General features: G+C 36.3%; 1 protein-coding gene across 3 annotated transcripts; it reads left to right on the top strand.

The window, feature by feature from the left end:
• The first annotated feature begins 614 nt into the window (after nt 1-614).
• Nucleotides 615-26,499, top strand: LOC126379825 (nuclear pore complex protein Nup153). 3 transcript variants are annotated; one of them, XR_007568385.1, is made up of 9 exons: nt 615-995; nt 9,736-9,966; nt 10,225-10,507; nt 11,158-11,499; nt 11,579-11,726; nt 11,802-14,700; nt 15,433-15,524; nt 15,632-15,854; nt 15,932-16,218. XR_007568385.1 is itself a non-coding variant. In XM_050028757.1 (8 exons), the coding sequence occupies exons 1-8, from the start codon at nt 930-932 to the stop codon at nt 19,085-19,087; spliced, it is 3,948 nt and encodes a 1,315-aa protein (XP_049884714.1). In that variant the 5' UTR covers nt 615-929; the 3' UTR covers nt 19,088-26,499. The 3 variants fall into 3 exon arrangements, 2 of the variants coding, with proteins under 2 accessions (XP_049884714.1, XP_049884713.1); XM_050028757.1 differs by lacking the exons at nt 15,433-15,524; nt 15,632-15,854; nt 15,932-16,218 and adding an exon at nt 18,929-26,499 and having other exon boundaries at nt 11,802-12,094; nt 12,275-14,700; XM_050028756.1 differs by lacking the exons at nt 15,433-15,524; nt 15,632-15,854; nt 15,932-16,218 and adding an exon at nt 18,929-26,499.
• The last annotated feature ends 189 nt before the right edge of the window (nt 26,500-26,688 follow it).

Raw genomic sequence — 26,688 nt, 5'->3', positions numbered from 1 at the left:
GGGAGTACTATTTCATACGAGTTTATTGACATTAGTTACAAACTGAAGTATGCAAGCATTCCCCAGATAATAGGTATTTTCAAAACGTCAAGCTAGCGGGATCAAAGAACTACCTTTATAACTTTGGAACCGTTGAAGTACTACTTTCGGTATTTTGCAGGGGGTGAGTACTATTTCGATACTATTTTTTGGCGTTTAAATCAAAGCGAAAGACCTTGTCGTTAACTCTCGCCAAATTTCGCTCACCGTCAAGCTAGCAAGTGCAATAAAACATGGCTATAAATCCAGAACCGTGATGGTACTAATTTTTTTACAACAGGTACTATTTTTTTCAATAAGAGTACTATTTTTTGGTATGGTCAAATTATTTTTTCGTGCCCATTTTTTTTTTGAGGCCGCTAGCTTGACGCACACGCAGGATTGTTGTTAAATGTTGGTACATGATTTTATTACAATTTTATTACTTTCAATCGATAAATATTTGCGATTAACTTAAGAATAGCGAGACTTATTTAACGAAAATTACCGGTTTTTATAAACGATATTATCTAATAATACCGTTTTTGTAATAAGTACCAACCAACTGCTCTATAGTATAGTCTATACTTTTTTAATACAGCAACATAGCGTGGTTCAACGTGATCTATCGTTTTCCGTTTGTATTTCGTGTAAATCATTCTAATGTACTCACGTATTTAACTTCAAGCTATTTAAATTTTTCATGTGGTTTTTCACAAATTATAAAATAGTGATATCTCCATATTGATGGGTGTACTCGGACCTCCCTCCAAACGCTGCTCTGACATTTTCTAAAGACGCCATGTTTGTCACGTTTTTGCCAGTTGTGAATATATTTAGCCAAAAATTGGATTTGCAGTAGCGTTGCCGCATGTAATCGTGAACCAGTGTTGTAATAAATTCGGTTCAAAATGAGTATGGTTTTTTCAAAAAATAAGGAAAAGCGTTCGCGTTCGTCGTCCAGCGAAGCTAACAATGTAAGTTGTCAATAAATTCCCGCTCTCTGCGACATCATCGTTATATTCCTAACAACTGTATGGCCTCACGCGTAGATGTATATTTTTACTTTTACGAACGTGATGCTTTGCAAGGCGAATGATTATACTTAAAATGTTAATGCATGTATTCATGTTTGCGTGTTATTTATACAGGGACCAGGGAAATTTCGTTGGAAACACGTCTTACGTCAAGTTTTTATACTTGCACCATCCTTGTCAAAGTCCATGCTTTTAGATAATTTGGCTGACCATCTCGTCGGGTTACTGACGCCGCTCTTTGTAGAAGCACTTAGCTTTTGCCCAAATAAATATATTTTGTTAGAAAAAATTATGAGACAAATGAGCTGAGTGGTAGATGTTGATTTATAGATAAGATAGTCATTATCATATACCTACTACATTAGATGCCTTAATCAGCTTTCTTCATTAACAGCAGTTATGCCTACACCCTTTTTCATTCTTCTCCTTTTTTAACAGGATGGCCTTTTCTCATAGTGGTCTTTTCTCACATGTCCCTTTAAATTAAATCATTTATAAAGTATTTATAAACATTATTTTCTCATCTCAAAATGGCGTTTAAATTTTCACAATGTTAATCAATAGATTCATTTTCTAAACTACTTGTCACCACTATACAATCTCATATTTTTACTTGGCAAGTTTAGTATTTTCATAAAATTTATAGATTTCTATTTAAAGTCTTTTAATATATTCTCTGCTTTTATTACCTTTCAAAAGTTGCTTACACTTATGCATTTAAAACAATACATAAATAAGATCACTTCTGTTTCCCATTGGGGTGCCTACATAGAGACTCTGGAATTCCACTTATTATGATCATGACACACCACTTTTCTCTCTTACATTCTCATCAAGATTTTTGTATTTTATGCTAGACAGTTAAGATTACTCTGGACCTGGCATCTCTTTAAAACTTCCTGAATTTGATCATGTTCCAAGGATACCACTTAATCGGCTTTATGAAATTGTTTTGTTAGGTTTTGTGAGATTAAAAAAGACTTTACACATTATAAAAACAGTGATGGCTGACAATACTATTTAAATGATTACATAGTAAAAGCCATAAACTTAAACAGCCTATATATATGTCCCACTGCTGGGCACAGGTTTTCCTCTTAATGGGTGGAGCTATAAAGCATATTCCATAATGCTGTTCTACTGCATATTATAGAGTACATAAGTATGTGCATTTCTCCAAGAAGACTACAAAAAAAAAATTGAATATAACAAATCTTCAACTTCAATCAGATCTTTTTACAAAAATTTGCTTTAATTCTTCTTCAATTAGTCAGTCAGCTCTCCTTGAAGTCTGTAGACCTTCCTTCTTCCATCATTACCATGCAGCAAAACTTTCGTTTCATCAGTGAAAAGTACCTGGCTCCATTGATGTTGAGTCTAATTTTAATGTTTATGTACGAAAGTGCCATTCGTGAGCTCGCATCAATTTGGGCCCATTTGCTGGGTTGTGTGGGTATACACCACTGAGTCTTCTTCTCACAGTACGAATATTCACAGCTACTCTATGAAAGTCTCGAAGCTGTTTTTGGATCTGTACTGAAGTGAAGTGACGAATTCGTAAGCTAGTCGTCAGGATATAGAGATCTTGTTTCTCTGTCATTACTCAGGATTGTGGTTATCCTGGTTGGCGAATGTAGCCGCCGGTCTCTAGAAATCGTTGATACACTCTTTGAACAGTGAACCGGATAATATGGAGCTGTGTACTTACATTTTGTTGATTATTCCCAGCTTGAAGAAGTGTCACAGTTGCGGCCACTTCAGGAGGAGTAACCAAAATTTTACCTACAAAATCCAGTGAAAAGTGGACAAAACAAAAAAAAAAACTACTGCAAAAAAAGCACCACTATACCTTAAAATATTGAGTTAAAGTCCTTTAATTTAAATTTTAACGTTTATTGAGTTTCAATATTCATAATTCAAATTTTGAACAATAGGGCATTCAAATTAATTTTGAATATGCCAGCTTCAAACCTGTATGTTTTTTAGTTTAGTACAATTTAAAAGTGAAAAGGACTTAAATATATTTGAAGTATAAATATACTTTTCACCACTATCACCACAATAGCAACATCCAACCCACTAGGGCTTTTGTTAGTACATGTTTATAAATTGATTGTCTTGAAACATAGATATCTTATTAAGAATCCACATTTAAAAAGATATTGTTTACACCTATCAGAGTAGGTACCTACTACAAATAAAAATATGTTTCATTAAGGTAGATAAACTTATTCCATACATTTAAATGTAAAGCTTGTGTCATGTGTTATGCCGATGGTCTCCGCTATTAGCCGTAAAATCACCGCCACCAACCCGCAGTGGAGCAGCGTGGTGGAGTATGCTTCATACGCCCAAACGTTGATTGAGGTGACGCCTGTGCCCAGCAGTGGGACGTATATAGGCTGTTTGTGTTATGTGTCATATACTTCAAATTTTTCTTTCAGATTTTTATAATTATGTTTGTCATATTAGGTACAGTGTTTTGGTCCACATTTTCTGTATTATTTAAATAATGAACAGACACCAAAGTAGGATAAGGAATAATTTCAAGTGGTAGCATTCGAACTGTGCAATCCATTTAATATGAATAAAGTCGGATTTTTTTAATACACAATACTTAACCGATAGTAGGTTATTATTATCATTATCATCAGCCCATTAACGTCCCCACTGCTGGGGCACGGGCCTTCCCTATGGATGGATAGGGAGATCGGGCCTTAAACAATCACGCGGGCCCAGTGCGGATTGATGGTTATTAACGACTGCTAATGCAGCCGGGACCAACGGCATAACGTGCCTTCCGAAGCACGGAGGAGCTCGAGATGAAATTTTTTTTGTGGTCACCCATCTTATGACGGGCTTTGCGATAGTTGCTTTACTTCAACAATCGCGCGTTAACCGCTGCGCCACCGAGCTCCTCAAATCTAATCCTAACCTAATAGGTATTATTACTTTATTCGTGTGATGAAATTATGAACACACTTTTAGTTCTTCCATCACTTTCTCCTTTCTGCAATATTATTTCAATAACTGTTGTAACGGGAGTAGGGTTAAACTTCATGTAAATGTAACATGTAGGTTATGAATACCTGTATTATATCGTTTTTTTCTGCTTTATGAATATGTTGTTGCATTTTGATACTTGCAAAGTTACTTCAATGTTATATTATGGTTCCTTTTCAAAAAGGGGAATAACACATTTTCCAAAGGGAGTAACAAAAATCAAAACAAGTACCTACCTACTACTTTGGGTAAAATTTATGCACATTCCATTTTATTCTGTGCTATAAAACAATTATTAAATTTACTTAAAGAATGTTATAAACATTGCATATGGGTTTAGCAACATTTTCATTGTTCTTTCCTTCATAGATAACCCCACCTTTGCTTCTCCTGAAGTGCTTTTACATTGACACTGAGGATTTTAATAATTAATAACTATTTGTTGTGTTTCTCTCCAGAAAGACATGTACTTCAAGATTTTTTTATGTACCAACAATTCCGCAGAAACATTACAAAGGTTCTGCAAAATTATTTATTTTCGGCTGTTAACACTTTCGAGGATTCCAAGGTGTCATATTACCTATTATGGACCATCAATGACTAGTGTTGGGTTCTTACCCGGAAAATTCCCGCGTTTTGGGAATTTTCCCAATTCTGAGGGAAAAAACCCGAAAAATTCCCATTTCAAGGGAAAATATTTTTTATCGCATATATTTGTATTAAAAGTAAGGATTTCCAACAAAGACCATTTAAATATAATGTATGCCTACTTATGCCCAATTTATTTTCTGTCGTAGTGTCGTATGAACTCTTAAAAAACTTATCTAAAGGAGATCATCGGATTTCGGCCCAGAAGTCAAAGTGCCGGCCAAAAAATAATTTTGCTATATTCCGTTAGATCTTATCCGTATGAGCATTTATTACTATGGCACCAAAGCTGTAGGGTCAATATCTTCGGTTTTATTCGATTTTAAAAAACTGTATTTTTCATACATTTTTGGTGAAAATGTAAAGTGCCGGCCAAGTAACAATAATGGTATTATTCTTAGAACTTATCTGTCTGAGCATTTATTACTATGGCACCAAAGCTGTAGGGTCAATATTTTCGGTTTTATTCGAATTAAAAAAAACTGAATTTTCATACATTTTTGGTGAAAATGTGAAGTGCCGGCCATGAAACAATATTTGTATATCCCGTTAGAACTTATCCATTTGACCATTTATTATTAGGGCACCAAACGTCTATGACCATTATTTTGACTTTTGTTGGACTTTACGTTATAGTTTCTATGTGAAAAGTGCCGGTCAGCAAAAAACACATGTCAAAGCTATCGAGACATTATTAACTATGACAAAAACGTGTATGACCATTAATTAGTTTGGCTTTTGTGGGATTTAAAAAAAACTTGATTTTTGATTCATTTTGTATAAAAATAAAATACAACAGGCGCGTTATTTAAAGGATCGTCAGAATGTTTATTACTATGGCATTAAACGACTATGACCAATATTTTGAACTTAATTCGATTTTTCAAAAATCAAAAAAAAGTTTTATCTAGTGATAATGGAACTATCTTGCTAAAGGCGTAATATGGTGGTCGTCTTTTGAAAAATAGGTTTACGTTTGACCACTACCTTACCTGATGGTGATACACGCTTAAGAAGCTACTTTTTTAAAGAAAAGTGTATACAAGGAATAAACAGCGGGGTGATAGAGGTAAGTACTATGTTATCGGCCGAGTAGCACCAGGACATTGTGATAGGCATACTTGCAAAGTAGAATAGAATAGAAAAAGTTTATTATAAGTACAACTACCCGACTCCTGTTTTCCCTAACAGATACTTCAGGCGTCATGCCAAAATACGAGTTTCGTCACTAGATGGCAAGCTTATCTTTGGAGGGTGGTAACCATTTACGGTCAAGGTGAATCAATACCATAATTCAACCTAAACTTAGGCCGTAACGTTGAGTCGAATGCAAAAACTACAGTCAACGTCATATCTAAAATCAGATAGTATTAATATAGAAGTTCACCTAACAACACACAAAACAAAAACACAAAGTATTTATCTGACTAATAACTAGTCATTGGGAAAGCTCTGCTTGTTGTCATTGTTAAAATGTATAAAACAAGTTTTTTTAAAGTCAAATAAAAGCCAAAGTCGACATTTGGTAGTATCGTAAAAATACGTTTCAAGTCGTTTACCAAAAGATTTGACTTATTTGTTTCGCTGGCTGACATTTTCCCATTTGAACCAAAACGGAAAGAGAGACGAATAAAAAGTCAACATAACGGTCAAAAATGTTTTGCGCCGGATTATTAAATGTTCTAAAGGTCCTTTGTAATCCGCCGTACCGCATTTTTTACCCAAAGCACTTTATTTTCATACAAAATAAATAAGAAATCAAGATTTTTAAAATACACTAAAAGCCAAACTAATGGTCATACAAGTTTGGCGCTATAGAAAAAAATATAAGAGGCATCTACTCGATACTCTCAACATGATATTTTTGCTGGTCAGCATTTTTCACATTCGAACTAAAACGTAAATTCCAATAAAAGTCAAAATAATGGTCATAGATGTTTGGTGTTATTAAAAAATATTGAGAAGCAACTATTAGACAGATTCGACATATTTTTTTCGATGGCCGGTATTTTAACATATTAACCAAAACTGAAAGTCCAATAATGGTCATAGAAGTTTGGCGCCATACTAATAAATGTTCTAACGGTCCTTTGTAATACGCTTGTATACCTCTTTTTCCCAACGGACATAATATTATTTTTTACAAAATGTATGAAAAATCGAGATTTTTAAAATCCAATTAAAGCCAAATTAATGGTCATACACCTCTGGTGTCATAGTAAAAAATGTTCAGATAATAACGATAACACATAATCTAAAGTGGGACGAACACATTATTGGAATCACTAATAAGGATAACTGCCTGTTATACATAATTAGAAAAGCTTTTTATCATATAGATACGGAATTGTTTCTTAGGCTTTACAAAACTTACTTACGTCAGACCGCTGTTAGAACATGGGTTTCAAATATGGAGACTTTACTATCGGAAGGACTCTACTAGAGAGAGATCTCTCTTTACTCGAGAGAGTCCAAAGAAGAGCAACAAAGATGGTGACAGTACTGGCTGGCCGGAGTGGACCTTAGCGGGGGCCGCAGGACTCTCACCTCTGGCTTGCCTTCATTGGCCAGCCAGAGTGGGGCGTTAGAGCTATACGCTCGCAGGATGCATAAGTCGCGAGTTGGTAAGGCGGGTAAACCGCCTCGCAGAAAGCGGTGTACACCTCTTGACATCCTGAGATGCTCACAACCATGTTGTTGCCTTGCCGTCCAGTCGCGTCGGCTAGATAGGTGACCCAACCAGTTAGTGACGAGTCACCGCCTGCCCAATGTGTCTCTGTTATTAAAATTGGTCGAGCAGGCGCCATAGTCCCCCATAGCCCCAGTATCCCGGTTCACTAACCCCCAACCCAATAGCCCCGTTCCTTTTGTTCCCATAATCTGCAATAGTCCTACACGAAGCAGGGATTGTCTTTGGGTGCACTCCCATAATGCATACAGGGATAATCGCCGGTTGATGTCACAACACATTTAGAGTAAATTGTCTTAAGGGGACTCCACGTGTTGGCTTCGGCCCCACGCACGCCTTCCAAAAGTCCGGGACTCCATGACAGACCCGACCCGAGACATGGAAACGACATACAAATAATAATAAGATTAAAAATAATTAAATAAAAAATATTTTCCCATGATTCGGGAATTTTTCGGGTGTTTATTTTATTTTCCCATATTTTCCCGATATTTTTTCTTTCCCACCCAATTTTTTCTTTCCCTGCCCATCACTATCAATGACTCATGATCTCTGTCCGGGAAAGGGTTAATCGTTACCACAGTTAGGCACAAATATTATTTTGGATTAGTGCAAAAATTCGGTATTGTTATGTGTAGTACCGGTAGTTAGCAAGTATGCGCGTGACTTTGATTCGGTGTCATTGATTTCTAATCATTTGATATCACGTTTCATAAAAGTTACTTGGTGAGTGTTAGTTTGGGAAGGCCAGGCCACCAATGAGCTATATGTTATCAGAAACCTTTTTTTGATGTATGTGAATTATGTCTTATGTTGGCTCTGCTGAAAGGGTTGTACTTTACAATTTATTCGGATTTTTAGAATTTTACAGCAATTGGCTACTTGACAGTATTTTAAAAATTATAATTGCTGTATATTTTATTTTCTCGAAGATGCTTTATATGATAGAAAAAAAAAACCTTTTTCTTCAATTAGTTTAAATTTCGTGCGTAATCGGTTGCTCACGTGACATATTGCCCAGTGACGTCACAGTTCAACAAACAGAAACTGTCAAACAGTATCACTTGAAACCTGACAGATAGTTTTTATTCATTTTGTGTGAAATGTGACGTCACACGAAGATCAATCATGGCCGTCCGTGTTTCGGATTTTGTAATACACAGATATAAAAACGTAAAAATAAGATATTTAATAAAAAAGAACTATATATCCGGCACATATTTTATTGTTACAACTGTCAAGTTCACAATTTTGGTCTAGACCACCAACACCGATGATCGTGTGGTTTAGGAAAAAAATGTAATATCCTCTTTTACCGTTATGGAAGAGCAAAAATGTCATTTTTGTCGTACATAGGGGAAACACGTGCGCAAGATAATTCTGACTTCAGCCATGCGAGAGCATTTTTTACTTGAGTTGTCACACAGCTTGAATGTTGATCTTGATAGAATTGTCTGTGTTGCATGATCATGCATGCTTAGCTGTCAATGTATTGCGGCGTTGTTGGCGAATAATAAAACACTGTTTTATAGATAAAGAAAAACTTTGTGTAAATTATCGAAAAGATCCGCGTCAGCCTTTTTCGGAGGACGCGTAGTGTCACGGATTCGAATCCCGGATCGGGCTTTGAACCACTAAATTCGACTTTATGAATTTGAATTATTTTTTTTGAATTGAATTGAGTTTTGATTAAAGATAATTGATATCACATGGTTTCCAGAATTTGTGACTGGTTAATGGCAATATTACAGGACGTAAGCATAGCTGGCGAGTGGATGTATAATATATCCCACAATATTCCATAATATATATATGTCACCGTAAAATTGTAAATAACGTTAGATTATAATCTATCTCCCGAGATTGTGACCTGTCGAAAAATTGTGAAACGTAATATATTGCTTACAATTTAACGTATTATTTTTCGGTAGATTATAATCTATCGAAGTAAAACTGTTAAATCACAATCTTACAATTGTCAAATTGTCAACTGTCCGACGGCTGTCCCCGATTGGTCGGCCTTACAGTAGACCTGCCTTTACGTTATTTACAATTTTACGGTGACATATATATATATATATATTGTTTTTGTGGAATATTAGTAATTAGTTGTTACTATGTGCCATGCACGTTGCTAAGCGATTATATCCACAAATATCTTAATATATACGTATTATAATTATTTGTGTATGCATTTTTTGCACTTTTAGTATATTTTAAGTTAAGTTGCTTGGTTCAAAGGGAATTATATTTATTATTGATTTAAATTACTCAGTTGTTTTATGTTATTGTATTGAATTGATGTATTCAATTTTATACTCATTCTAAATACATTTTCAGTCATTTGTGAAGAATGTGACATCACGAGTGTCTGGGCTGTTGCCTGCGACCATCACTAAGTGGTTTAGCAGTAGCCCAAGCTCGTCTTCAAATGCCAATGGATCGACTCAAACAGCCGACGTCACTGACTCCTCAACTGAGGACGAGGCACCAGAGAGCCCAATCACCACCCAGCCGCCGTCCAAGCGAATGCGATACAGTTCTCCCGGGAATTATCATTATAGCTCAGAGGTTTGAGGCTTTAGTAAATACGTATTTCGCTGGCTATTATGCCATTCTTTTCTTTTTTCAAAAAAGGAGGGGGTTCTCAATCCGACCGCATATTATATATATTTTTTTATAATATATATCTTGTATTGTATGGTGTGTACAATAATAAGTAACGTGTTGTGCGTGTAGGGCTATAAGTCTTCAGAATGTAACCTGCATCTTCCATATTCTTGCCGTAAGTGAATTATTCTTGATTTTATTGTTTTTTGTTTGTTTCAGACAAGATCTGATTGTATACCCACAAATGTAGATGACATGGACTTATGCACTCCTTATGGTAATGTGCAGTCTCCGCCAGGCCGCACTACTTTCAGGAGAGAGACTAACTTTGTCTCCACTCCACTGCGTTCTACTGACGAGTCCTCTATGGACAGCACTGATAAAGAAACAACAATGTTCAAATCGACAATTTCAGTGTCCACTGCAGGTCCGTCAGTTGCGCCCAAGAGGAAGTCTTTGTTTGATCCATCAAACAGCACTGAAGCGTCAACTAGAGCTTGCGGTAATTTGCCTTTAAGGCCCCTATATACCTAAAATAACCGTTTTTGATTTACTACTCCTCCTAAATTAGCCAGCCAAACATTCCACAAAAAATATATGTTACCCCTTGATGTTTTCGCAAAAGTTTGGCATATTAAAGAGCAAACCCATCAAAGGTAAAAAAAAACTATTTTCAACTTCATTTCCCTACTCCTCCCAAACTACAAGTGAATCGATAAGAATCGATAATAAGAATCAATAATAATTAGTTGGAAACTACCCTATTGTCAAAAAAATTGTCGATGATCAATATTACAATTATTATAGATTCTTTTACTTCACTTGAATTCGGCTACTTTTACAATTGATTTCCTCATTAGTGTGAACTGTGCTGCAAATTATTTATTTATTTTTATTTATTTGGGATAACAACAGCTACTTTAATTTATTTATGGGCCAATTACAGTTATCCACTATTGTAAAGTAGATAATAGATGTTGGGAGTAGGAGGAGTAGTAATTCTAAAACGGTCATTTCAGTTCCTTAAGACTTAACATTCATTATTATTACTTAGTCTTCTCAAAATCCACACAAGAGCAGATGACTATTACTTGATTTCAATCGTTTTTGAGGTCTACTTCCTTGATATTAACAGAGAGTTTTTGGTTACAGCGAAAACGGCGAGTAATACACCGAAAGACCCTAAACAACCATGTTTCAAGCCAAGTCTTTTTGGTTCACCATTCTATCCAGGGAGGACAATGTATGGTGGTGCTTCATCATCTTATATAAATCAGCCCAACATCAAACAGCGGAGGAATACGCTAGTAAATGAGGCTAGTTCTAGCGACAATACCATCAGTAACTCGACAAAACGTATCATGGACCTATTGCAACATTACTCATCACCATTGAATGAAGCTAAAAGAATACCACCATACACAAGGCCTTCCAGAAGCGAAAGTCTCAACAACAGTGTTAATAGTTCCTCTCCATATTCAAAGAAAGTTGTTAGTGAGTATATTCAGTTTATCAAGATTTTTTTTCCAATGAGTGGGTAACTGTAATATTAATATATTAATACTTTCTTTAGGTTATAAAACTCAAGAGCTTTATGTGCCAAGCATAGCTTCAATTTTACGACTGAAGCAGAAGTCTCGATTGATGGACACAACTAATGTGGCGCGTCAGTTACTAGCATCGCACAGCAGCACGTCTGATTACGTGCCTTACTCCCAAAGGTAAATTTTGTATAATTTATATACTGGAAGTTGTATCGATTTTTTTATATAATAATTTTACGTCTTCTATTGCAGGGAACAAACAGAAAAGGAAACTACCAGTAGTAAATTAACAACTAAAGTGAAATCGAGGTTAACTCGGCCCAAAAGAGGCGAGAGCAGTGATGCAGAAACTGAACTACCTACACCAGTTCACTTGCCATCTGCAGTTTTACAGATTGATCAAAATAATTTGCCTAAATTCTCATTTGGAATACCGTTGACTTCTGACACGTTAACACCTACACCAAAGGTCGCAGTCAATAAGTCGCCAGTTGCAGAGCCCAAGAAGGCTAATACTACATTCAAAATAACTGAAACACCATTAAGTAAGCCTGAGACAGTCACTAGTAACAATTTTATGAATTTCTCAAGTCCTGTTAGGATATCCAGTGATAATCCGCAGACTGCAGCCATTCTTCCTAAATTCACATTTAGTAGCCCCGAACGAAGTATAGACAAACCTAAAATTTTGGAAAAGAAAGATGATGATGTTACTTGTGTTGTAGGTGCCACAAAACAGACAGAAAATATAATATCCCTTTCAAAATCTAAGGGAAATTGGCAATGTCCCGATTGCTGGGTTCACAACAAACCAGATGTCGAGAACTGCGTATGCTGCGGAGCCACTAAATCAAAGAAAGTTACTGAAAAGTCGGCCAAATGCTCTGTTTGCAAACTTGCTGACATTAAGTCACATGGTGACAAATGTGCGCTTTGCGAAAATAATAGTATTAACAATATAGACAAAGTATCAGTGATTAAATCTACTGATTCTTCTCAATGGAAATGCGATGATTGCTGGGTAAACAATGACGAGAATGCAGAAAAATGTGTGTGTTGCGGCGCCAAAAATCCTAAGAAAGCTACCACTTCAAAAATAAATGTCATTCCTACAGAACCTGTGAAGTTAGAGATTGAGTGGAAGTGTGAAGATTGTTGGATCAAGAACAAAAGCAATGTGGATAAGTGTGCGGCATGTGGCGCAGCAAAACCCGGCGCTAAGCAAACAAGCGCCGCACCTTGTACTGGTTTTAGCTTCTTTAATTCACCCATGACTCAATCGTCTGACCAATTGACAAAGTTAGTCAAAACACAGACAAGCAAATGGGAATGCCCCAGCTGTTTAGTGCGAAATGACAATACCAAAACTAAATGTGTTTGTTGTGAGTCTGACAAACCTGGTTTAGTGAAAGAACCTGAAAAGAAGAGTTTTAATTTTGGAATGAACGTAAATACGACATTCAAGTTTGGTATTGATACCAAAATTCAAGAAGCAAGTACAACCAAAACAAATGAAATTAAGACTACCATTGAAAGCAAAAACGTTGAAGAATCTGAAACAAATAATAATGTGTTATCTAAGACGCCGACATTCAAATTTGGCTTATCCGTGAAAAAGAACGAGGATCTGCTAAGTGCTGCTAAAACAACTGAAGAAAAAGCTGCAGACAGTACTCCAAAAATGAATTTCTCCTTTGGCATACCCACATCTTTGCCTCCATCTACTACTATCACTCCTATTTTAGGAACTTCAAATAAATTTACAATGCCTGTGTCCAATAAGGAAGAGGATAAAGAAAAACCACAAGAAGTACCAACTATTGAAATCCCAAAGACCGAAGAAGCGCCCAAACCAGCAGCCAACCTCTTTGCATCACCATTGGCTTCACAGCCAGCTTCACAAGAAAAATCTCCTGCAATTTCTTTCTTTAGCCAAGATAAACAGGCTACTACTTCATCTTCATTAATGAGCTCCTCCATAACTCTAGAAAAAAAAGATCCGCCTAGTAACCATTTAGCTCAGGCGCAACCTGCTGCCACTAGTATTGAAACTTCAGCCAAGCCTACGTTTACGTTTGGTACTGGCGGTGGCATCAAAATAAACCCCAATTTATTTGCTACTGCAGCTACGACGACTATAGCTTTTGGAACACCTCTTCAAAATACAACAAATTCTGCTTCTCTTTTTTCCAACAAAGAACCAGTTACGACGTCAACAATGTCCATGTTCCCCAAAACTGATTCATCAAGTACCGTGTCTCTGTTTCAAAAGAGTGACTCGCCCGCTAGCACTGCGGCGCCACCGGCTCTCGGTGCCACAGCACCGATGTTCAGTTTTGGAGGCGGCAATCAGAATGCGCAACAAGAAAAACCCAAGTTCAATTTTACATTTGGCAGTAACAACAAAACTGAAACTCCGTCACTATTTAAGGCGCCCACATTTGGTGCGTCAAATGATAACAAATTTACTCTTCCTGCTGCAACCGGCAACTCAAATGCGTTAGGTGGCAATGGATTGTCGTCTGGAAATGCACTTGGAAGCAATGTTATGTCCAGCGGAAATGGCTTGCCAGCAAATTCGCTCGGAGGAGGAAGTGAGATGTCGAACAATCCTTTAGCGAGCGGAAATAGTTTACCATCTGGAAATGCTTTGCAGACACCATCGAGTGGAATATTTGGAGCCGCAATTCAAAAGGAAAATATGTGGTCTTCATCAAACAATCCTTCAAACAATTTATTTGTTTCAAATGCGACAACAAACAGTTTACAGAAGCCAGCCGCGTTTACTTTCGGATCTTCGACACCTTTTAATGCCAACAACAATAATACGACACCAGCTTTCGGGAGCAACACGCAGTCTACACCGAGTGTGTTTGGGATGGCAAATCAGAATGCAAATACACAACCTTCTTTATTCGCAAGTCCAGTGCAGAACCAGCCGGCGGCGAATGTTTTCGGCTCTCCACAGCCAGCGGCTAATCCCGCACCTACCCTCGGCATGTTTGGCACTCCAAACGTTGGTGCCACTCCGACTTTCGGCACGCCAAACCCCTCGATCCCGTCGTTCGAAGCGCCATCGCTCACACCTGCACCTGCTCCCGCTTTCAATTTCGGCGCACCGCCATCGACAGGCGTTTTTGGATTCGGACAGGTAAATATTCCTTGCTATTTATTGCCTTTAGTTTAATACTTGTGTATTTTTACTGCATGAAAAAAAAAATGGCGAGTATAATATAATATAAAACCACCCATCAGGGGGGCTACCGGCTAAAACGAAGCCGATTCAGATTGGAGCAAATCGAACATCGATTTGATTCTGTCGTACCGCGTAAGCAGCCAAGATGGCGATCCCCGATTCGTGACGTCACATGAAGTTCGGCAAGCCGATTGAACGAATGATTTCAGTACTTTTGACACTAAAATCGCTACCGCGTAAAAAATCGAAGTTCGGCGTCTGAAGCCGATTCCCATTGGAAGTGTCAGTTGAAGCCGGGCACTTTTCAGTAACCGTGATCAATTTTAATTTCTTATTTTCACTGTTTTTCACCAATATTAGGAGCTATTTACGGTGGGCGACAAATTTTAGGAACATCTTAATCAATATAAAATTGATATCGGCGTGGATTTTCGTGTTTAAATACCTAAATACAGTGTCATGGAGATAGTCGTTTTATGGGCTGCTGCGGAAGAAAATGTCTTCAGAATCTTGAGCAAATCGATTGCAGGATACTTCGAGAGAAAAGCCAGTATATACTTCTCACAGGTACATCTATTTATAACATTATTTCTGACAAGTGGCTCAATGTTTACAGAGGAAAAGTTGCTGAACTTACTAGAAGCGATTTTTGATCATTTCATACTTATCTATTTTGTTTTGTTTCAGAGAGTAGCTACATTGGTAATTTTAGATTAGTATCATGACTTAGGACCATATCTGAAGGTCCAATGCTCTACAACTGTGCAATCGACTTTAAGGTAGGTGGTTACTATATTATGTTATATATTACCTTATATTTTGATAATTAAAGTTATACTACAACATTACATGAATCCAATATAATATCTGTATGTTATAATTACAGTGACAAATGCCCTCAATCAGCCTGCAATCGTGAGATAATATATCAAGTTTCCTCGGACAAAAACTGAGCATATAGAAAGGTCTCTAGAGGTTTTAATGACAAATTTGGATTTCTTGGAGTACTTGGATGCATCCATGGCACACAAATTGCCATTATCCAACCTCACAAGTGGGAAGAGGCCTTCTTCAATAGCAAGTATTACCATTCATTGCATGTTATGTTGGTAAGAATCATGCCTTTAACTAGCTACATTTGTTTTGATTCTTATGATTGAGTCGCTAAAAATATTTTAATTTTCAGGTTTGTGATGGAGATATGTGCATTACATTTGTGATGCATCCAATGGGAGTGTTAGTGCTAGACTACTAGCCAAGATAACCATATTTGGAACAACAGCACTTTGAGAAGGGAAAAGGAACATCTCCTTAATTTTAATATGTTTAAGTTCATTAAGTGGACTTGTGTGGTCCTTGAAATGTAAATTATGAAGTCAGTGTGGTGTAATCAAAAGTGGCAGATTTGTTATTCAAAACATCTAAACAAACCTTTCTTTATTGACATCAAATAAACTATTTTCATTATGCATATTTATTTATTTTGTGTTATTACATAATTTGTTTCATTGCACCCCTCTCATTAACCAACCTATCTCTCAAGTAGATACATTTTTTCTAATCTTGTGTCCATTGTGCTTAATAAAGTAGTTTATCCATCTATCTTTAACTTGTAATAAATAAATCCATTTATTTTGTATAAATACAAGCTTGCGGGGCCTTATTGGACTAGACTATTTGTAATGTGTAATAGTATAGTCAAAAAAGCCCTGCGAGTGGATCAAAGAAATGTAATCAATTAGAACATACTACAAATATAATATTGTTCCCAATTCTTACTATAATATGGAAATATAAGTTAATTGCATCCAACATCTTCATCAATACACCTATACAAATCTTTTTATTAGATAGTAGTTGGCAAGGAGTGGTTGTATACATATACTATACACCTCTGCCTACCCCTTCGGGAATAGAAGCGTGATGCTATATTATTTTTGTTTCAAAATAGTTCTTGGTAAAATGATATCTAGTTGCTTTGTCTTTAATGTACTTTAATGTTACCCCTAGACAAACTCACTTAAATAACATGACCAAACTTAAGTATTTAAATTAAATACAACTTCACTTAAATAACATAAATGGAGTACTTATACTTTAGCTTAAATATTTACATACAAGTTTATTGAATACATATGTTTTTACTTAAGTATTTTAACTTAGTTTGTCTAGTGTCTTCGTTCTTGAGAATCGTCATGCTGCTATTCTTTAACCTGTAATAAATAAATCCATTAATTCATATAAAATACATGCGAAATATAAACAGTCACAATATGACAAAGTTTTTATGACGTCTATCATGTACATTAGTAATAGTCTTTATAGACTAGTTATAATCCTTTAGTTATTACTTTATTTATTTGGGTGATCCCGGCAAGGCAAAAATTTTGTAAAGTGGTCTTTCATGAATTAAAAGTTTAGGAACACTAGCCGACTCTAATGGAATGAAATACAATGTAAAGAAAATATTTTGGAATGTAATAAAGTAGCACATACAAAGGTATAAGGATATTTATATTTGGCCTTTATTCTTGCTAGTATGGAGTAAAATATGCTGATCAAGGAGGTAAATTTGGGTATATAACATACATACAATCTTTATGCTACATCCCTGGCGGGGTAGGCAGTAAGGACAGACCACTAAGTGTAGTGATCCTTATAAACTTCTCCTACTTGCTCCAATTCCATACAATTTTTAATAAGTTTGAGTAAATTACCTTATATTGTTCTTCACCTAGCTTCCTCCAGCAGCAGCCGAAGCAACTCTGTTTGCATATCCGCGGCCTTGCTATTAGCTTCAGCAGCTGTAGCCAGCCAGCTTGTTAACTGCTGAAACAAGTCGCTCCTCCATGTCTAGCCTCCGACTCTCTAGATCTAGTAGGTAGTAAATCGGTGATCTAGAAAAACAAAAAGATACATTTACAAGTTTCCAACAAACTATTTAAGTTGTTGAACAATGAATAGGTTCATTATGTGACTATTCTTTCTTGACTTGTTTCTTACTACTACTAGATTAATAATTTACTTACATTTCTTTCGTTATTGTTGTTATTGTATAAATTCTGAGAAGATAAAACTGTTGCATTCGGCGCGAATTCATTTTTTTTTTTTTTTGTTTTGGTTTTCCCCGAAGGGTAAGGCAAAGGGAACTATGCCCATACAGCCATGTCTGACGTATTTTTTCTTGATGATTAATGAAATGATGAAAGGTGATGATGATGAAACCTAAGCCCCCACCCTCGGAGTAGACTCCTACTCCGAACCCCAAACGAATTAACTCAAAAGTCCGCATAAACTTTTGAGTTATGAAGCGGCTTCCCGGCACGAAGCGAAAATAGGCAGATACACTTTGTTTATTGAATACTCCAATATAATAACACTCGCGAATGTCTTCTGACTAACTTAATGCGATCATTAACCACAAAACACCACTTCGTATTAATTATTTAGATTACTCAATGAAGAAAGCAACTGTCCCGTTCCCGTTTCCCGCCGAAAAGCCTCGGCGCGAATTCAAGTATGTCAGCTGATATACCGTCATTTTTCTTTTTTTTTTTTTGCGTTTCATTACTTCAGTTGCAAAAGAAAAATCCGTCGTTGCATTTTCCTTTTGTTTTAAACATTTGTAAGACTTTACAAAGTGATTAACTAAAAATATTATCAATTAATAAAAATAACATACAAAATTAGTCTGTATTTTTTAATTTCATAATGATATAAAATATTAAATGTTTACCAAATGTCTCAACGGAACGCAAGACCAAAAGTCATTCGTTCAATCATGCACCCCTCTAATATGTCTATTATTATGGATTGATTTTCATCCAGATTGCAATGAACCTCGGAAATTACCCGGTACCAAACGCCGAACTTCGATTTATCTGAATCGTTTTCAAGTCGCCGAAGTTCGGCGAATTAGCCGGTAGGCCCCCAGGCTATGTCACCTACAGAGGACTCATACCTCAACTTGTTCAGTTTCCACTTTGCACGCATCACACATGCCACATTGGACGCGTGAAGCATACAATTTTTCGCATAAGTTTAGAAAGAAATAAAGAATTCATGACTCAACAAATTCTGTGCTAGGTTACTTAGGTCACTTGGCACAGACAACCAGAGAAAGCGCGTCTCATATTTGTAATAATACAGTCAGCAAAGTTTGAAGTTGGTTTGACGATTGCAGCAGGCGCAACAGGCGCCGCAGCAGCAGGCCGGTGGCGTATACAGCTTCGGCGGCGCGCCGCCCGGCGCCGGGCCGCAGGTGCAGTTCAACATGGGAAGCGCGCCCAACACCGCCGTGCGCCGCATGCGTAAGGCCGTACGTCGCATTCCCCCGCGATGAACAGGCGAGTCACTGCCACCGCGCGCGTTTAGGGTGAGCCCGTATTCAGTAAGTGACCTAATTTAGTTACAATACACAATCATGTGAACCCGTAAGGATGTTCAAATTTGAACGAAAACATCCTTTAAGGTAGTAACTTTAAGTTTAGCTAATAACTTGTTAGGAATATAAAATCAACAATAGACTTGAATAAATCTTTAATGGTGGATATTAACATCACCTTCAAAATTGTATGTGATGTTTATTGTAATTGTTTTCATACATTATTATTTTAACATGCATTATTATGTTATAATTATGATTGACTTATATATGTCGCAGCCGAATTGAATAATTCGCCGTATTACATTACGGCTAGCCGTTTTCAAAAACAGGGCTGATTCGTAATACGGACGGTCAACAATTAGTCGATTTGAATACGGCTGAATAAAAGTACGTCGGAAAGTGTTCGCGCGCTTTACGTTATTCAACACGGTTAGCCGTAATAGTTAGCGGATCAATAGCGGCCTCTTTGACAGGTTTTTAGTTTTTATTTCTCGCGGCGCTGTCGTGGTATAACAAAATTCCTAACAACGACAATGGCGTCGAATACAGAAACTACTAAAATGTGAAGTTAACAGAGATTTAAACCCCTTACAACGTAGCATGATGAGAATGACAGCAGGACAGAAATATAGTACATTGCTTAGCGTGAAAGAGACGAGATATTATGTTTGTTTCGGACTAACGGTATACAGCTTAGCACGAAAGCGAAACACTGTTTTATTTGATTAAACAACAAGTCAGCTACATTACCCTACAATGTTAAATTAGTACAGTGCGGCTTAACGTTGGTTGCCATATTTTAGACGGCCCTGTTTTTGGAAACTGCTAGCCGTAGCATATGGCGAATTATACAACCCGGCTGCGATATATATGTAATTTACTTCTAGTCTGACTTTTTTGCTCATTGCTCATTAAATTTCAACGTCAGACTTAGACTATTTTTTTAATATAATTTTTGAACTGTAATTTGAAGTTGCTTTATTTTGTAAACATAATATCCTTGTCATTAATTTCATGTCGAGTTTGTAGGGTGATCAATGTCATTAAATGTGCATTAAAATAATATTTTTTCTTCTAATCCCTTTATCCCTTGTTGGGATGTAGGGCTAGAATAACAGATTTCCACTCCTAGCGATAGTTTGCAGCCTCTGTAGCTTGCTCCCATGACATGCCGAGAGTTTTTAACTGTCGGTAAACCGAGTGTGATCAGGTCTCTTTGGGCCGCCCCTTTTGCGTTTTCCACGCTCACACCAGGTTGGGACGGGTGCTCCACAGGTCTTAGGACAGGACCAATCCACCGCCATTTCCGTGCGCGGATATCAGCTTCCACAGTATTTTTAACAAACTGGAGTTTGCTGGTTGTTAGGTCTTTCCTGACAAACCATGTCTCACACCCGTATAATAGCATAAACTTAACGTTGGAGGTGAAGATTCTCAGCTTCGTTCTTCGTGATATAGTGGATGATCTCCTGACGGCTTTAGTTGGCAGAATGCGGCTCTGGCTGTATTTTAGCGGTGTTAATGTGAAGTCCTTCTTTCGCTCCCTCTGCATCAAAAGCTGAAGTCTTGGCTTGGACATTTTCTCGGAAGACAAAGATCAACCGCGAAGTCGGATGCCCTCCAATTTATCATCCGCTGACCAAGGTAGTCTTCTTCGACGCCGTCACGTCACGACGTCAACCAGCATCATAAGGAACAGTAACAGAGAGAGAAGGCATCCTTGCTTGACCCCAGCTGTTACTGCTATTGGGTCCGTCAAATGGCCTCTGTGCAGCAATCGGCATGCAGATCCCTCGTACATTGCCCTAATAAGCGAAATTACTTTTTCAGGAATTCCTTTTTTGCGTTGGGTGTTCCAGGTACTGGACCACTTAACCCTATCAAATGCCTTCTCAAAGTCTACGAATAGCGCATAGACTTCACTCTGCATTTCGCGGCACTGCTCCAGAACCATACGCAGGAAGTTGATTTGATCCGCACATGACCGTCCCGGCCTGAATCCGCCTTGTTCGTCTTCTGAGTTCCGCGTCGACCGCCATAGCCATCCTCCTCAGCAGAATTTTGCTCAACTTCTTCATAACTTTTACAAGTTGGATCAGCCGACTCTCTTCTTTTAAAGTTCTGACGTTCCAGCAACTTATCAGTGTCCGTATATTTATAAAAGTAACTTAAATATATACACAGTTTTTCATAAGGATTTTGTTATCTACGATGCCTTTCAGGACTTTGCGGCTAACAACAGACTTACCCATTGCCTTTAGGATAGACTATCTATCTATACATATACGATTAATCATAAAACATATTGCTTAATACCAGCACTTGGATAGTAGGATATTCATTATTGACCGAAAGAACTTTAAGGCGTGTAGTATAAAAGATGTTTACTGCGACCTGAGAATCCAGTTAATATAAAGACCAGACAAGTTATGGCATCGTGATACATTCCCTTTCACTTCAGCACTTTTGTTTTGATTGATCACTTCACAATTACAAATTAAGGCCTACCAAAGACAAAAAGAAATATTGAAGTCTTTAATTACTGAGCCTTGCAGTTGTAATTATTTAAAATAATAAAAATAATCATTTATTTGCAAAGGTTTACCAGCCTATATGACTGATTGTTGAAAACAGGATAGTATTCAATTTGAACAAAATTAATACAGTGCGAGTATTTGTTTGCTGTTATGTAATAATATTCATACCTATAGTATACATCTTATTACACTTGTGTACACTTTTGTAAGGAAATTTGCTAGCTTGGCTCTCTGGAATAATGGTAGTTGGTTAAACATAGATAAATATATTTTGAAACAGATTTTTCTCATTGATTTACCCACTAATCAATTACCAGTCTTTGCGCAAAACCACCAATAATTTTCCCCAGTTTTTTACAAACTGAGTATATTGGAAATATTTACGACTAAAAACTACATATTTGAGATGACAATGCAATCAAGGACAGTTGCTGCCGACAGATGGTTGCTGGTATCTAAGATCAATGTCAGAACGTAGTAAAATGATCTGATCTTTCACGGATAAATAACAAAAGAACAATTAACTTTACTTGTATATATTTTTTAATGTAAAAGTAAATCTTCCTGCGGCACAATATTTAAAACAATCGGGTTTGTATTTTAACAGGACTTTGGGCCTTAGGGCCGTATTCCATTGGTTTCTCACCACAGTAAAATATTTCGTGTAAGTAGGTTGTGGATGCAATTACCCACGACGGTCCTCTTTTAATGGTGCCACCGTTAAGAGCGAATACATTTTGTGACACAAAACTACAGTAAACACAGATAATGACAGCGAAGTGTCAAGTGGTTGGATGAGTTACATTATGTTAGCTTTGCCTTCACCTCCTGAGCCTCCCCTATTCAGATTTGTGTAAGCATCGGAATAATTGCGGAGAAAATAGTTGGGCAACCATAGAAAAGATTAACGTAATGTTTTAAAGTTCTGTATGATGAAAGTGCAATTCATTCTCTATAAAATACCTCAATGTACACACGATGACGAAAGCAGTAATATAACATTCTTTAACATTAAGTTATTTTTATAGTAGAGTGCCATTAGCTATGTATATTTAAAACTTTGCCTTTTGGTCTAATGAAGTAACCAAGCCACCACTGGTCGCGCTGCTCTGAAACCCTATATCACTACCATACCTACCTGTAATGTTTTTACTCTGTGTGCACGTATAGGAAGTTCAAGTTTCCAACTCTGTCAGGACAACGAACATAATATGTGATATTTTCGTCTAAGTAGAACTTGCGAAAATGATAACACGTTCTTCGTATTAAAATGTTTAATTATTATAGAGATTGTTATAAAATCGAAAATACTTAAGACATAAACATTGTTATAACCAACCAGTGATCGGATATGCTTATTTACCTAAGTTTAGCTGAGTTTGACTAAATGCGTAGTACTTTTATTTAAAAAAAATGCCGCGATAGCAAAGTTCCGCATGTTAAAACTGTCTTGTTAACTCGTCAACGTTTGGAGCAAAATTCAGTGGTCTTAGTTGTTTCCGTTTCTATGACCGTATCTGTCTTTCTCGTCATCGTCAGTTTACAAACATCCTTTACAATTTAGAAACAATAATTTAATGAAACCTGCAAAATCTGAAACCATAGTAGTAACACTTTCTATTCGATCCCCGGATTTTTATTAAAACAAAATAAACTGTTTTAAAAAAAAGCCTTTGCTTTTTTAGCATTTCCTGAGGTTTTATAAAGATTACGTAAATAAGCGCCCGAATTTCCGATCTCTGGTTATAACTAAAGGCAGAATAACAATAGTTGCTTGTTCGACAAGAGGACAAATAAATGTTTTTTTTAGGCGACTTTAAATTACGAACTGGTGAAGTAGGCAAAATAGACTACCTACTGAGCACAGTGAATGATTTAAAGGCTCGTGAAACACAACTTTCACTTCTACCAGCGAGAAAAGTCTTATAGGTTATAGCTAAGTAGTAGCATTACAAACCTGTTCCCTCAATTCTTTTGCAGTTAGACAACTTTCCTCATAACTGGACGCACTAATTTTTCGTTATATTATCACAAAGGTAGTTCAAACAATGTATTATTGAAAGAAAACATTGGGCATTTCGTTTTATAAGTTATTTTTTTATTTAAGTAGATATTTAATGACATTTTTTTTATGAATACGATATTTATTAATTAATATTTACTGGTATTTATACGTAAAATACGTTTTAAAACATAAGGAATAACATACGCCTATTAAGCGTCGAATTCACACTGCGGATCAAGCTTCATAGCTATGTTTCATTGCCTTCTGCCATGGGAAAATCCAAGAATGAAATTAAAAAGTTACTTTATCTCACGAGAGAGTGAATCGCGCTTTTCCTGACTGTTTTACGGCACCCTTTTCTGCGCTGGAGAGGTGACAGTGTGTATTAATGAACATTCATTTAGAACAAATATGGTAAAATTGCGAAATACAGGCTATTCTAATGATAAATTTATGTATACTTGGAAGGTGTGCAGCCGTAGGCATAAAATACTTTTATAAAATTGTTTTTAAAAATTAACCTAACCTAACGGCACTCCACTAAATGTTTTATACAATATATATTAACGTCTTTTTTACATTAAGATATTTTGCACTGATTAAAAATTTTCGCTAAGCGAAATGTGTGCATTATTATTAAATGTAATTAAAAATCAGCATACTCTTTATAGGCGGGTTGCACACACGTCATCATAGCACCTGGTCGATAGGTCGTGCAATTTAAAATTAAATTTTAGCGCATTTAATTATTATTGATATAAATGAATGTTAGAATTGCTCCTGTTGTTATATGGTATGAGAATTGAAAAGGAAAATATGTTTCAGTAATGCACGATGATAAGGTTGAATAAACAATTTATTGCCATTTTATGGCCTCCACTGTTCTACATATTAAATAATAGATAAAACTTAAGTAGGAGCAAATTATCTAAAACTAACTTGATTAGAATTAAACATATCCATAGTGTCCTGGTGGTGACCTGATAAGTGTTTTTTTTTATTTTGACCATTTATTACTGACGTAATTTTTTGGATCGGGGTTCTGTGAATTGTTCTAAAATAGTGTAAAAATAAAATGCAATAAATAGCTTGTTGTTAAAGTTTTAATTTGTTTTCAAAAACCCAGGTTGAATGTAAAAGTCACTTTTTAAAAAAGCTGTCATACAAAAAGTATGTATGACTGTATTATTATTACCATTATATTAAAAACTTTTACATTTAATGGGGTTTCTGAAATCGCATCACACTCACGTCTAGTCCTTAGTATTACAAAGATGTTTGCTATGGAAATTAGGAAGGCGCCATTTTTTCAAAGGATGATTTAGCGCTTTATACTGCCAGCTTAAGTAAAACAATTCCCCGACTTCATCAATTGTAGCTACAGCATTAAAATATATAAATAGACTAGAAGAAACGGTCAAAATAAGAAACTTAGGGTCCCTAGAGACTTTAATTCTAATCAGATTAGTAGATTATTAGGTGACGTAGCTTCCAGTTAAGTTTGTCTATTATTAACGGGCACCTTCTATACTTAGATAATATTATGTTTTTTACAAGTAAAGCTTCTTTGGGCGATCAATAAAGATTAAACGCAGAATGAAACTCTGCGCGAGTCCCGACTAGCGTATGTCTCGTTGTTCTGCGAAATTATCTTCTGTATTCCCATAAAACAAAGTAGCTACTTATATTTTTTAAGTTATATTTTTATAAAAATGTGTGCACCTCGACCGTGGCTGGTAGTTAAAGCTGATAGATTTTCCTGTTTTGCGATTGGTGTTTATTGCCTTGAAACCTAGTGCTCGATCTTCCTAAGACTTCTTAGTGCAGTAACAAAAAGGAAGCTGGTCTTTCCAAATATTGAAATACGATTTATTGTTGACGTTGCAAATATCTTACATGTTTTTACAAGTTACATATAATTCAAAGTTAATGTACAAAACAGGTTTGAAAAAGACTTTGAAGTGTAGGTAGCTACGGACATAATGTTTGTGATAATGAGGGGGTGAATGTAGGTGGACGAGTCCACCTACAGCTGGATAAGGGGCGCGCGGCGACGCGAGCGCACCCACGGCCGCCGCATTGCCTCGCCGCGCACCCTCGTGGATCGTCCTTGACAAGTATACGATGAAACTATTCTCGCTTTCACATTGCTTTGTAATGAAACAACCATTTATACATGGTAACCGACAGAATCGATTCGTCAACTGTAGTTTTTGTAAAGTATCCACATGTAAGCAAATGTAATGCGAGGTGGTCACCATCGTTTATACAACTCGTAGTTGATAAATTTATTATTAAGTTTAGATGTATGAACTTCATCACGTAATATGAACATTGGCAAAATATTGTAACAGACATGACGATTCTTTCGGATCAATAAATTTTGTATAATAATGTTGTCAAGAAGTAAAAGAAACTATAAAGATGATATTTATTTGTCCTATGACTGCTACGATCTTTTGCTTAATAGGTTTGTTGGCTCCTGTAAATAGTTTATTTCAATTATGATCGCCGCAATGTGTAGTCGTCTTTGGGTCTTCAACTAACTGTTTATTTTTATTATTAGCGATAAAGGAAAATCAAAATGCACCCAAATGCGTGCTACACATAGTCATTATGTAATGTAAAAGTATGTATTTAACTGTACTATCAGTGGACATTACAATAAACGAGTAATGGAATATTGGGGAGCAAAACTAAAATTGTAAACACTCGCTTTGTGTACTTGATATTATGTAAAATGTTGATAATTGAAGGAAATTAATGATCGTTGATTTATAAATAAATTTAGCTTTGTTCCTCAATGAAAACGGCCATTAAAATGATTTTCTTCTTTCTATTTATACTTCGACCCATGATATGACAGTGAGACTTTCCCGACCGAATATCAAAATAAAACACCTGTGACACTGCAATACGCATAATAATTATTAAATAAAAAAATGTAATATTTGTTAACATAATGCTAGAATAATAATATTTTCTAGGTGTAGACATATACCCACGACCATATG

This window comes from Pectinophora gossypiella, chromosome Z (assembly GCF_024362695.1).
Source record: "Pectinophora gossypiella chromosome Z, ilPecGoss1.1, whole genome shotgun sequence".
NCBI classification, from domain to species: Eukaryota; Metazoa; Arthropoda; class Insecta; order Lepidoptera; family Gelechiidae; genus Pectinophora; species Pectinophora gossypiella.
The sequence above is the reverse complement of the archived record's forward strand: the minus strand, read 5'-3'. Positions and strand labels throughout refer to the sequence as shown.

Coding starts and splice junctions, on each gene's coding strand:
- LOC126379825 (XM_050028756.1), top strand. CDS start 930: ATGAGTATGGTTTTTTCAAAAAATAAGGAAAAGCGTTCGCGTTCGTCG. Junction 9,967..10,224: donor ATTATCATTATAGCTCAGAG/GTTTGAGGCTTT, acceptor TGTTTGTTTCAG/ACAAGATCTGATTGTATACC. Junction 14,701..18,928: donor GCGTTTTTGGATTCGGACAG/GTAAATATTCCT, acceptor TGACGATTGCAG/CAGGCGCAACAGGCGCCGCA.